Source organism: Microplitis demolitor, chromosome 8 (assembly GCF_026212275.2).
Source record: "Microplitis demolitor isolate Queensland-Clemson2020A chromosome 8, iyMicDemo2.1a, whole genome shotgun sequence".
Classification (NCBI taxonomy): Eukaryota; Metazoa; Arthropoda; class Insecta; order Hymenoptera; family Braconidae; genus Microplitis; species Microplitis demolitor.
Genome location: NC_068552.1, coordinates 6,551,673 through 6,564,454, shown reverse-complemented (window position 1 = coordinate 6,564,454; position 12,782 = coordinate 6,551,673). Strand labels below are relative to the sequence as shown.

At 31.7% G+C, this 12,782-nt stretch overlaps 1 protein-coding gene across 1 annotated transcript; it reads right to left on the bottom strand.

Moving 5' to 3' along the window:
* Positions 1 to 481: 481 nt before the first annotated feature.
* LOC128668459 (uncharacterized) lies at positions 482 to 5,263 on the bottom strand. The gene is made up of 2 exons (XM_053741527.1): positions 1,306 to 5,263; positions 482 to 1,128 (listed from the first exon to the last, which is right to left on the bottom strand). The coding sequence occupies exons 1-2, from the start codon at positions 5,261 to 5,263 to the stop codon at positions 482 to 484; spliced, it is 4,605 nt and encodes a 1,534-aa protein (XP_053597502.1).
* Positions 5,264 to 12,782: the final 7,519 nt, after the last annotated feature.

Genomic DNA, 12,782 nt, shown 5'->3' with positions numbered 1-12,782 from the left:
TCTTATAAAACATGTCAATGGTCATTGAAAAAAAAGTCATTGTTCAACCTTGCAAACGAACTACGATTGAAATATCAAAATGAGTTTAAAAATTTATATAATGGATAAGAATTAAATTATGAATATACTAGCAGCCACCCGCCCGCTTCGCTGGGCACACTATTAATTTTAATCTTTATTTCTTATATTAAATACAAAATGTATATTTTCTTATCGATAAATGAAGTGAATTTTTAAAATTTTTAGTCAGGAAAAATAGTACCAGTCAATGCATTTGTCACTCACAGGTTCCCGCATCACCCATGAGGTACTGTGTATTGGAATGCGTCCCCGTTATTTAACGTTGCGGGATCCCCAGGAGGCATACACAACAAAAAAAAATTAAGTTTTAACTTTTTACAAAAATTTATTTCTCATAATGAACAAAAATATAACAATCACTCAATACTTATCAATAAATAAAATTAACAGTTTTATACAGTTACAAACTTAAAAATTCCTTGTAAACAATGTTTTTCGTCTTTTTTTCTGGTTGAAGAATAATCAAGTTGTCCGGTGAACTGACTCTTGAGCATGCAACGTAAAACTGACCATGAGAAAAACAATCATGTCTCAAATCTACACCAGCTAATTTTAAACTCTGCCCCTGCGCTTTATTGATAGTCATAGCATAGCAAACCCTAACAGGAAATTGTAGACGTTTGAAGTTGAAATGGTAGTCAGATGGAACCAAAGGAATTCTTGGAATAAATACGACTTCTCCTTTATGTTTACCTGTTAAAATTGTAGCTTCAATAATATTTTTATGTAAATTTTTCACTTGTAGTCTGGTACCGTTACATAGTTTTGGAGGATTTAAATTGCGCAGTAACATTATTGGTGCTCTAATTTTAAGATTGAGAATATGAGATGGTATTCCGGGTGGATTGAGTGTATGTAAGAACTCGACAGGATAATGGACAGCATCATCAACATCTACGACTGTATCAATAGATTTATACTTCATTTGATTAGTTGATAGCTTTTCTATAAGATAGTTGTTAATGCTATTCGCTGAATCATTCGTTGGAGTCAGAATAGCTCTTTCTTTTAGCCATGAAGAGCAATTAACTCCAATTTTATTGATATCTGGGTATATTTTATCAGTTAATGTAGTTAAATCATCAATGAGTAACTTTGAAAATTCTTCTGCTCTCAAATCATGTTGTATATGAACGCGCATATTAATTTTCAAAGACAGTACGTTAACATGAGGCCATAAAACTGAGGATTTGAGACAGGCTTTGACTTCATCTGCACGTGTACCTCGTGGTACAACAGGTATAGTTTGTCTGAAGTCACCAGCTAAAACAACAATTATTCCACCTATTATTCGGTCACTATTTCTTATATCCTTAAGAGTTCTGTTGAGAGCTTCAATAGCATTTTTGTGAGCCATAGTGCATTCATCCCATACTATCAGTTTCGCTTCTCTGATAACGTGAGACATACAACTCTGCTTAGAAATATTGCATCGAATATTATCAGAATGATTCATTTCAAGAGGTAATTTAAATGTCGAGTGAGCTGTTTTGCCTCCGTCAATTAAAGAAGCCGCAATTCCTGAAGAAGCAACAGCAATAGCAATACTTTTTTCACTTCTAATTTTCGCAAGCAACAAATTAATCAAGAATGTTTTTCCCGTTTCACCAGAAGCATCAAGGAAGAACAATCGTCCAGAATCAGAAACGACACTATTCAATGTAGATTCATATGCTTCTTTCTGTTCTTTATTCAGTATCGGAACACTTTTTATCACTTCTTCGGTTAACTTATCAGTGTCATAAGCTAATTTATTTAAATATTGTTGATTAATAATACCAGATTCTTGTTCTCGAGATGGTGAAGTGAGACCAAATTGTAAAAGAGTCTTACCTGACATAGCAATGACCATATCTTCAAGATTAATCAAACATTGATTGTAAACAATATCAACATCTAACTCAGAGTTTTCGCGATTCCTACTCATTCGTCTTTTAATATCGTCCGTGAAATTATCTCGATATTTATCCCATAATTTAATCGGATCTCCAACTTGGCAAAAAACTAACATAATAGCAAACAATTCACGTATTTTGTAAGATGAATCAGAAATTGAGACTTCTGCTAAAGTTTGATCCCAATGAGCATCGTCTTCGAGCAATCCCATTACTCTGCAAGCTTCTTGAAATGTAAGATAGATTACTTCTTTTATAGTTCTTAAAGCCGTAAATGACTCTGGACCGCGAACTTCATGCAAAAGAAGACGGAGGTAATAACATTCAGTATTGGTAGGATGGACAGTATACACTCTGCCTATAACATGATCTTTTCTTATACCTAAATAACCTGGCACAATTTTTCCTTGTTTTCTTCTGTGAAACTGGTGTTTTCTCCAGACATAATAAGCTGGAACTTCACAATATAATAATTTTTTCGCAAAATTGTCCACTTTACAGAGTTCAAAAAAAGCCATAAGTGTTGTTTTGGAATTGTTGATCTGATTGAGTATATTATTTTCATTAAAAAAAACTCGTTGACCATTTTCTAAATGTACAGCAAGATGCATAACTGGAGGGAATCTCTCGTGGATAGGAAAACTCAGTATTCGCCAAACTGCCTCAGAAGTGCTAATGTATCGTCCTGCTTCATACTTTGCCACTTCATCAAGATCTCCAACAGTGAATGCTGCTTGATCAGATCCCTTATTTATATACTTACAAATATATTTAATTGATTTCACTGAGTTGCAAACTTCAACATTTATATGAGCTTTGAATGTACGACACAGGACAGGGTTATACGGTACCACCCATCGATTGTCTATATTAATTTCATTTATTATTGTTGTTACTCCACTATCTTCAGGAGATCGCCGACGATATTTAGGATATCCATCTTCTCCTAATTGGGTTTCCTTTATTAAATGTTTTGGATATTTTTTCGTGCATGAACCATCCACCATACAGGGAGAATTTCTATTAAAAGAACCACATGGACCGTGAATCATATTTGTTGTTATTATTTCATATAGTTCTTGATCTTGATCTTGATTAGGCAGTTCAGCACTAATTACCTTATCAATAGATTCTGGTCTCAGCTTTTCTTCTAACCACAGAAGGATATGAATGTGAGGAAGTCCACGTTTCTGCCATTCCACAGTATACATATGACACTTCGTTTTGCCAAAAATGCAACCTTTTGTCAGAAGATTCATCATATGCTTAGTTTTCACGTGAAAAATTCTTACTATTAAGTCATGTCTATCGTGAGATTTTTGGCCTTGAACTAAAAGCTCTTCAATTTCTTTCCATTTTGGATTGCAAGTGAACGTAATAAATAAGTCTGGACGTCCGAAATGACGTACATAAGTCATAGCATCTTGAGTTCGTTCATGCATGTATCGTGGCCCACCAGTAAAAAAAGATGGCAGCACAACCATTTTACCTATTTCTGTTATCTGACCGTCGGTTTTCGTTAAAGCGTCTTTAAGGTGAACGTATTCTTCACTTCGTAAGTTTGTTTGATGGTTACGAATCCAATTAAGTCGTTCAGTTTCAATTTTCGCATACATATCAACCAAAAAATGATTCAATAGAGTGCGAAATAAAAGTAAATGATTTTCTTCTCCATTACGCTCCATTATTCTATAACTGTAAAACTCAGAAGCTGACACGGTCTTATTTAGAGGACGCTTAGTTTTTTCATCACGCTTAGGAATATTAATGTGATAGCCATCGTCTCCACGACAGAACATCAGAGGATATTGTAAAGTATCATACGCGCGATGGATTTCACTGATTCGCTTTAACTTATCGTCTCTGCTGTTCAGGATGATATCTCTCTTTTCAAAATTTTGTCCAACGATGATAACTGCTACTTCTTTAGCCATTTGAGCATTGAAACGACCTCGATGTTCACCCGGAGGCTTTTTATCAGCATTAATTATAACCTGAAACTCTTTCTGATCCTTAGGAACTGATTCAATAGCAACCTTAAAATCTTTAATGTATTGATCGTGTTCATGAAGCAAATTTTGAAGTTGGTGAATTAACTCTGGCTTAATACCAGGACAGATCCCACAACGAATTTCTCTTTCACGATTATCATCACCAACAAAGTATATTTGGAGAAATGATGGTTGTTGATTATTTTCTACCATAAGGCTTCCTATCCTATGGTAGACTTGTCCCTGCACTTTAAATGTTGGCATAAAACTACCCTCCTTTACCTCTTTTGATCCAAAAGACGTCATCTGAAAGCACCCATTATACTTTCGAAGAGAAGAAAGAAAATGTTCTGAGATTGGGTGCTGATAAGTTAAAAGACTATATAAAGGTTCTGGGTAGCGTTGAAGAGTAGGAAGCTGAATTTTACCACCACTACAGCACATTCCTTCAGCCTCATCCTTCCATTTCAAAGCACGACACCAAGAACAGGGTAATCGATGCCCAAGATTTACAATTTTATCATTTTGATAGTCAATACTCGGTTCATAACTAAGGCCAGATAAAGCTTTCAAAGTCCAAGACATTAATTTAATTTGTAATCGTTTCTCGTTGTACTTAGTTGTAGCTGCACGACTAACATGAGGGTTATTAGAAGCGTATTTTTTTGTCGCCTTTCTATGTACATCAGAATTGCAATGAGTGTAATTTAAAGTGGCTTGTCGCAATTGTCTCTTTCTAATTGTATAGTTGACTCTTTTCCTCCTTTTTTTTCTCCCATTTGATTGAAGGAGATTCACATCATTAATAACTGATTCACTTGAACTTTGTAATTCAACGTTAGGAATTAATTGAGGTAGTAAAACTTCCGCTAATATATTTTCTTGAGTTTGAGGCACTAAAAATGATACATTTTCATCACTTTGTTTATCATAATTATCACTATTTAAATTTAAACACGATGAAGCAACGTTAGGAATTAATTTATACGATAAAAAACTCATTGACACATTTTCTTGATTTTTAGGCACCGAAAATGACACATTTTCTCCATTTTGTTTTACACTACCCCCACTTATATAGTTATTACCTGTAATTTTTGATGCAAGCACCGAAAGATAAACATCGTAGTGACCATTATTATCATGCCCCGTAAAACGTAACCTTTTTACACATCGAATTGCTTCACCAACGGAAGCTATAATGCAATCACCTTGATACACTTCAAACCGATATGGAAATATCTCTGCGGCTGCCATAATTTCACAAATAGATCCATATGTGTTTCGTTTTGACATTTCGGTAAAGTATAAACCTACTGAATCATAATTCTCGCCAGATGACATAACAGTTTAAGATTTCAATCTATCCCAGTTGTTAATGACATGAGAAACAATAATATTTCTCATTTTATTAGGCATTAATACATTACCGTAAGCCAGTAAAGACAAAGAAGAAAATAAACATGCTCCATCATCATTAATTTTTATAACATTAAAAGGAGTAAGTATTCCATCTATCAAAATATATTCTACATCCATTATGATGAATATATATTAAATAATTTTTTCAATTATACTTTAAATATTTATCGATAATAAAATACTATGTTTATTTCAAAATATACTTTAAAAAAAATTAAATTTACTGAACTGAAAATTAACAGAAGTTTGTAATTAAAAACTATTATCGCATTAAATGTAAAATTTAAATTTTCATATAAATTGATAAAATCAGAATTAGTAAAGTAATAAAAAATTCTTTGATAAATTTAAATAAACACTTACCAACTGGAAACTTTAGAAAAAATGATAAAAAAATTTTCATGAAGACTTACTTGAATTAAAAACAATAAATAAAATATAATTGACATATACTCAATTGAAGTAACCATAATAAAGAATGGATATCTTAATTATCTAAATTAGCGTCGAATACGTATAAATACCAAAATTTTTCTAATTATTAAAATTTTTCTCTGTAAATATCGTGACAACGATTTATTTTTGACATTTATTCATTTATTCTCTCAAGCATATTATGATATAATTCATTTATCTAAAGCCAACTTCAATATCATTATAGTTATAATTCATTTTCGATTACTAATAATTATTAGTAATCACAAATGAATTATTTACAATAAATTGCGTCGAATAGCATTTTATGATTATTAATAATCTAAGATCCATTAACTTATAGAAAGTGTGTTTGAAATAAATAAAATTGAATAATTATTATTATTTGATATACTCTTTCCGATCTCTAATAGTTTTATTATCGTTTTATGTTCAAGTCTTCAATTCAAAGTTAATCGCGTACTTCACACAACATTTTTAACATCCCGCTGAAAAGTCGGGAAGTTATTAATTTTACTCCTTTCATAGAAAATCGAGTTTTAAACGGATGTTGACGTTTTGAGGTCCTAGGAAGTCTCCCCGAATGTTTCCGCAGTGATGTCCGTATATCTTTATGTATGTGTGTGTGTGTGTGTGTGTGTGTGTGTGTGTGGCCGTATGTAAACCTCTTATTACTTTTGAACGGCTCGACCGATTTGATTTCGGTTGGTGCCATCCGAAAGGGCTCGACCAAACTTAGATTTTAAATACAATTTATACCGATTCGAACCGGTATATTTTGAGAAATCTCAGAAATACTACAAAAAAAAAAAATTTTTAAATGTGGTTTTTATAGAATTACTTTTAAACGACTACTGATCAATTACAAAAACTAATCAGCTCTCAACATCAAGAAACCACGTTGATCGCCGCTAGCCCGGTCACAATCGATTCATTCTTTTATGAGTTATCGTTGTCGAAAAAAAAAACAGAAAAAAATGTTTTTTCTGAATTACATCGAAATTCATACTTCGATCGATTAAAACTCAAAGACTTTTTATGAGGCCTGAAAAACTGCGTCGAATGCCACCAATCGCGTAAAAATCGGTTAATTCATTTAAAAGTATTTTGGTTTTAGAATTTAAGAAATAATGTTATATTAAAGTTTTACCAGATTTTTGAGCTCGGAGTAAGTAAAATTTGAGCGCTTAAATATAAAATTAACGGGAAGTTGCAGGGATGACCTTTAAGGCCAACCGTTTTTATATTTTTTTTTTTTTATAATATTACTTTTTTAAACCATTTTAGAATCTTACAATTATGGGTTAATTTTGACCTATAACTTTAAGAAGAAAAATGATTAACTAACCAATAGTTTAGACTGCATCGACCTAGTAGAAAATTTGAAATCAAAATATATTTGCCTAACATTATATAAAATAATACTGTAGATGATTTATAGAATATTAGTATTTAATATCTTTCTACTTTTATTCTAATGATTCCTCTGAATTTAATCGACAACTGAATTTGTTATTACAATTTATTCATTTTGACAGTTATTATAACAACGGTTACCATGGTAACCACCTTGATAACCATAGTAACAGTAACCATGGCAACGGTAACCATGGCAATGGTAACCATGGCAACGGTAACCATGGCAACGTTGGGGGGAGGGGGTAGCATACGTGATGGTTATCGAAAAATCCATTTTGGCTAGGAATTGCGCAAAATCCCTTCTTATCTCTCATCTACAGTGAGAAAGGAGTACCTATGCCAAATTTTAAATGAATCGGTCAAATAGTTTCGGAGATCTGGTAATGAGTCAGTGGTATTTCGCTTATATGTATATAGATTCCTGTCTTTATTTAAATCGAAACCTTTGAAGAAAATTCAAAAGTAAAAAAACAAATTTTGTTTAATGTATCTTGGATTGATTCGAATAAATGAAAAATAATAAAAAGAATTAACTTATTAATAGGTTGTAAAAGTAAAATTGAATAGAATTAGGAAAACAATTTTTAGAATAAGAATTGCAGTAAAACAAAATTTTATATCGTGAATTTTTCTTGTAAAATGAATTGAATTATAAAGAAAACAAAATGTTAATTTATTGAAATATTTAGATAATCGAAAATAATAATTATAAAACTCTTTCATTTAAAACAAAGCTATATATGGAAGGTTGATTATGTATGAAAAATAAATTCTTTTAATGTAAAGAGTATTCGTTAATTTCTGTTTTGATGATTCTAAGTTAAATGTGTATCATGATTTTTCTCTCCATCTAATAACCTTCGATTCTGTCCCTCGGACAACTAAGTTGAGTTAATTAACGAAACCTCAAATTTTATTAGATTCTATTATTTAAAATAAATGTTAGTTCTATTTGTTTGTATTAGTAGTTATTGTTTGTGTGGAAGGTTTGTTAAAAGAAATTGAGATGCAATGTCTGTTTACTAAATTTATTTGTATAATTATTTAGTGTTTTAGGAAAAAAAACAATTGTTCACAAATTGTTCACAAATTTTGTATTAGATAAAGGGAAAGAGAGCATACTTTAGTAGACCAAATAAAATCGTTACCTGTTATTGTGGTAAAAACTGGAAAAGAAATTCTAAATTTTAAATTTCACACACTTGTTTTAAATTCACCAAATATTATAGATCTTCCATGAGTAATATTTTAATTTATTTGTTTTAATTGCCCATATAACACAAGTAAAGAAAAATCACTGCACTCTTTTAGTGTTTTAACGAAGGGAAAAAAAATGAATTTTATTTAACCGATTTTGTTGAGTTTTAGATGTATCCTTGAGATGATCCGTTTAACTATGTTACATTTAGAAATCCGTGAGTAAAATTTTAATGTATTAAAATCCGTGAAAGAAAATAAAATCCTTGGAATCCTTAGATGAGAATGAAAATCCTCGAAGTAAAATTGAAATCCTGGATGAGAATGAAAAAAATCCTCGTATAAAATTGAAATCCGTGAATGAGAATGAAAAATTCTCGTATGAAAATGGAATTCGTGAATGAGAATGAAAAATTCTCGTATAAAAATGGAATCACACGAAACTGTACTTGTAAGAAAAAAAACTCAAAACGGGGTCACACCCGGCAGTAACGAAGCGTAAAAACGAACTGATTAATTAGCGGCTGCAGTGACTTTTATTTACATTGTAACATTAGATGGACCCGCATGGTAGGGGCTATGAGAAAAGACGCAGAAACACTCTCCCATAGTTATTGTTTTAATCATCAGAAATTTATCGATGATCCAGCTCTTCCGGCGTTATCGGAGATGAAATACCGGGAATCTTTATTTATTTAAATAAATACGATATGCTTTATAAGCAATCATATTTATTTAAACAAATCTGAGATGCTGTCGTCATCTGATAAATTTATTAACGAATAAATTATTTAAAATTATAGATACTTTTTAAATATTACAAAGCCAAAATATGATAGATACTAGGTAATAATCAAATTTACTATTTTGGTAATTGTGTTTTTAAATCAGAGGGTTTTACAGCCCTCTGGACTGTCTTTTCTCGATTTTTAGTATCAGGATAGCAGCAAGAGTAAGTTGGTCGATTACTCTGGATGCGGGCGTTTCTTTTCTTTATTCTTGGGCCCTGCTCTTATTGTTTTACTCCGCCCGGTACTCAGGTTACCACATGGTATTCCTAACGCCCACTCATGTTTTGTTTCACCTACTCATATGCTCTCTTTCGTACAAAGATGGTGTATTAAAAATTTATTAAATTATGTTTATGCATGCTGCATCTAAATGTTTTATGTATGTATGTCATACATGCAATATTTATGTATTAAATATATATATATATAAAAAAAAAATATTTTTATAAATTTAATTGTATATAGAAAAGAATGTTTGTATGTTTTCATACATGCAAAGTTTAGTGTATGTTATACATGCACATATTATTTCTTAAATTTAGTATCTGTGTTTAAATTAATTTATTGTAAATAATTATTTTTGGGATCTAATATTTAAATCACATTTATACCTACACATATACTTCCATATTGCATATACACAATATTGTGATATGTATGTATACGCACATGAATCATTTGTATATGTGCAGCTACAAATATTTGCCTTATTCTTATTTATTTCTTGGTAGAAGATTCCTTTATTCCTATGTGTACTGCATTTTCTTAATAATAAAAGTTATATATAAATATATATATATATATATATATATATATATATATGTGTGTACACTCTTCGAATCATATACATATACATAGTAATCAAGTTAAATTTACATTTTCGTGTAAAGTATAAATTTTATGAAGGTATCATACGGGAATGGTCCATATGAGTTGTACATGCTGGGCATTCCCCAGAATAATAATGATATTTTTGGATAGGTGCATTATGGTAAAGTGTTGAAGGGTGACGAGGACGTAACACTGCCCTGATTTTTTGCTAGCTCTTTCTTAGTTTAGAACGAAATCATCCGTTGTTCATTTTAGTAGATAGGTAGAGAGTTCTGTTACAACGGGGGCAAGATGGAAATGATCTGTTGTACCGACGGACGGTAAGTAGACGATTGATGATAGCGTGTCGACTGTTAGTGTGCTAATCTAAGGCCTTTTGGACATCATTTTGGCACTAATTGACGTTATTTGAGGTTATCTTGGACCTTTTTGACATCATTTTGATGTTTATTGACATCATTTGGATGCTAATTGCCATGTGCGCTGTGTTATTGGCAGTCTTTTTACCCTCCGAGCTCATTTTTGAGCTTATCTAGGATCCTTTTGAGCTCATGTCCGCCATTTTGAACTCGTATCATGACAGATGGCGCCTTGTGTATATTCTGAGCAGGAAATTTTGAAAACAAAATTACACCGTGATGGCGCTCAAGGCTGATACTTTTTCAGTCTATCAGCCTTGAGCGTCATCACAGGGTCAATTTACTCCCTGACTGAAGTTTAATCTATTCAAATTAGGGCTAGTATGAGAACTTGCCAGAAGCCATGCCATCTAGTGGTATAGTTTCTCTCCCCTCTTTTATTTGTTGCTACGTAGTAGATAACGTCATCAGACAAGTCTAAACCTGTTCTTGAGCTAGAGTGGGGTTACTGAGCTGAGCGCTGAGCTCGAGAGCTCAAAGCAGTCAGTTTACATCGAGAAACGATCTAGTTAACAGTTTATAAAAAAAGCTCGTGGTTTATTACCGAATTATTTCATCACATAGATCATTCTATTTATTTCTTAGTTATTGTTTATTGTGTGTTTCAATACGAAGTAAGTATTAAATTATAATGTTATGCAAATTATGTGTTATTGACTGAAAAGTTTATTATTTGAATCACTAGTTTCCAAGATGCATTTCTCAAAAATTAATAAAATCAACACCTTGGCCTACATCTTGCCTGTTATGAAAATTCAGAAACAGAAAGCTGACAAAACATATAAAAAAATTGAAATTGAAAAAATTTAACGCAATATGGACCTAGAATAGTTGCTAACCTGGATGATTAATTCACAATTTACTTTCCTACAAGAACAAACAACGAATTGATAGCTAATGAAGATAAATAAAAAGCTTTTATTGACATGATGTCTCAAGAAAATCTTTATCTTTTATTTCATGGATCTAAATACCAAAAATTTGAATTTATTACTCGATCATGAATGTTATTTTTATGCAAAATACTTATCATAGTTAAAAAATACTTTATATTCTATATCATGGTTTGACATTTGTGTATATTTTCTTTTTATATAATAATAAAATTAAAAATTTTAATACTAAAAATATGTTTTTAATTGTTATGTATACTTGAAGCCTACATTATAGATTTAAATGTAATTACAATCGTAAATTTAAAAGATTAAAAAAATAACAATAAATCAATTCATTATAGTTAGATATAAAAAATGGAAAAAATAAAATCATAAAAGTGTGTAGGAAATTTCGGCAGTTGTTTACGCATGCGCGTTATTGTTTGATGCTTCAAGCTACCTTTTTATGTATATGTGTACATTTCCAATGAAAGTAGGAAAATAATATAGGCGGGAATTTCAAACATCATTTTCGGCAAATGCAAGTATGTGAGCGCCATCACACTAACGTTTGGAGAATCATGTTGAGAAGCGAGCAGAAGCAGCTGGGATACATGGAGGTGCAGAAGAAAATGAGTGAAGGAGTCGTGAGCCTGACCACATGGTGCGTGTGGAGGAGCAAGCAGCAGCAGCAGGGATACATGGAGGGAGGTGCAGAGGAGCCGCGAGCAGCAGGGATGCATGGAGAGAGGTGAAGAGGAGCCGCGAGCAGCAACAACGCTCGAAGACGTTTAAAATATACGCGGGAAATTCGAATAAATATATTTCCTTGCGTATACTCTGCAGTGGTGGTGCTCTTAAATGGCTCAAAGTTGTGATCATGCAAGAGGGAATTCTGAATGAGAATATTTTCTATAACAGAGGTTTTTATTTTTAAATATATATTTAAATAAGATCATTTTTTTTTTATTCAAAATATTTAAATAATCACATGTGTGTGTGTGTGTGTGTGTGTGTGTGTGTGTGTGTGTGTGTGCACACGTGCGCGTGTGTGTGTGTGGTACATTGAAAAACAATTATTTTCAAATAAAATATAATAGATGAAAAAATTTTTGAAATAAAATAATAATTATAAACTTTGATAATCATCATCGTCATCAATACTTTGTTCATTTGAACTCCACCCACCATCAGAATAGTAATTCAATTCATTACCTGATATAATTATTGTATCGGGTAGTGATGACAATGATGATGTATCTTCATTATTTTGAAATCCCTGTTGCTGTTGTTGTTGAAGTTGTAATAAGCGTTGTCAACTTTGTGATATTCCCATACCTCTGAAACATAAACGAAAAATTAAATTTCTAATAAAATAATAGTTTTGTATGCTTGGCGTTGTTGTCACATCCGTCTCATCTCTGAA